The sequence below is a fragment of the Penaeus monodon genome, chromosome 19, assembly GCF_015228065.2.
Source record: "Penaeus monodon isolate SGIC_2016 chromosome 19, NSTDA_Pmon_1, whole genome shotgun sequence".
Taxonomy (NCBI): Eukaryota; Metazoa; Arthropoda; class Malacostraca; order Decapoda; family Penaeidae; genus Penaeus; species Penaeus monodon.
The window spans coordinates 3433631-3434705 of NC_051404.1; the positions used below are offsets into that span (position 1 = coordinate 3433631).

A 1075-nucleotide genomic window follows, 5' to 3' on the forward strand; every position below is an offset into this window, starting at 1 on the left:
AGGAACATTCTGTTATGCGGCACGATATGTAGTATTGCTTCCTATTGAGAAAGCGTCGCACCCCACCCCCTCCTTCCGTTCAAGGCCGGGCAGCGGTGCTCTGCGTCGGCCGGCCGGGGCTTCGGCGTTTGAGCTGCGATGGTGGCTGTAATGACGTTTTCATACTTAGCGAGATTTTTTGTACCCTCTCCCTTTTATCTACCCCGCTCCTTTCTCCCCTTCATCTCCTTCTGCCCTTCATCCCCTTCATCCCATTCCCTATTCTGCTACTGGTCTTTTCTCTGTCTTCCTCTATTCCCCTCTCCCTCTTTCCTCTCGTCTTGTCATTGATGGCGCCGTGGGCTAGGCTGGTTTAGCATACAAGACAGGCATATATGCATGAAGATGATAAGCACGTAATCCTGCAAACAAACATTTATAAATTCAAGACACTCAAGACTAAGTGGACCTATTTTGTATATGGGTTTATCCTTTTTAAGAGATGAGTAACCTTGGTGATACGATTATGATGGCAGTATGATTAGGCTGACTGCTTTTAGTAGCTGAGGTCAGACCTTTGAGAGTGAGTACAGTGTGTAGGCAAATGGTTGAGTAGAGAAAAAGAAAACACAGGATAGAGGGGACAGAAGGGTGCGAAATAAGAGGAGGAAAGGAAAACGAGGGAAGCGGAGTTTAATGTGAAGTACTCATGGAAAGAGCGAAGCAGGGAAAGACAGGCATTTCGTTTGATTTCGAAGTGATATAACTTTCTGCATTTATTGTACGTGGTTGTCGAAAGAAGTTTTTAGTGTTATGGAAGTTACTGAGATTTGAGCAGTCAGTTTTGTGTTGGGATGCTGGATGCCTATGAGATGCATACTTTATACATATATGTTTTTGCTGTAATATAGGAATACTGAAAGAACACTGTGTTAATACATCTATTGCTTTGCAGGTTGCGTGCCAGTTGATGAACTGTGCCTGGTGCCAGAGGAAGTGCCAAACTATGAGGCCATCAAATCACTCCATTCCCAGCTGGATGACGACAGGAGTGGAGACATTGATGTGTCAGAGTCTGTTGAGGTAAGTTTTGCTT

The 1075-nt window shown here is 44.8% G+C and overlaps 1 protein-coding gene across 14 annotated transcripts in view; it reads left to right on the forward strand.

Annotated features, from left to right (window-relative positions):
- Nucleotides 1–1075, forward strand: part of LOC119584976 (stromal interaction molecule homolog) — a 99451-nt gene that overhangs the window by 59547 nt on the left and 38829 nt on the right. For all 14 annotated transcript variants that reach the window (XM_037933572.1, XM_037933582.1, XM_037933574.1 and 11 more), the window contains exon 2: nt 935–1062. In XM_037933572.1, the coding sequence (XP_037789500.1) occupies nt 935–1062 (128 nt within the window). The remainder of the gene's footprint in view (nt 1–934; nt 1063–1075) is intronic.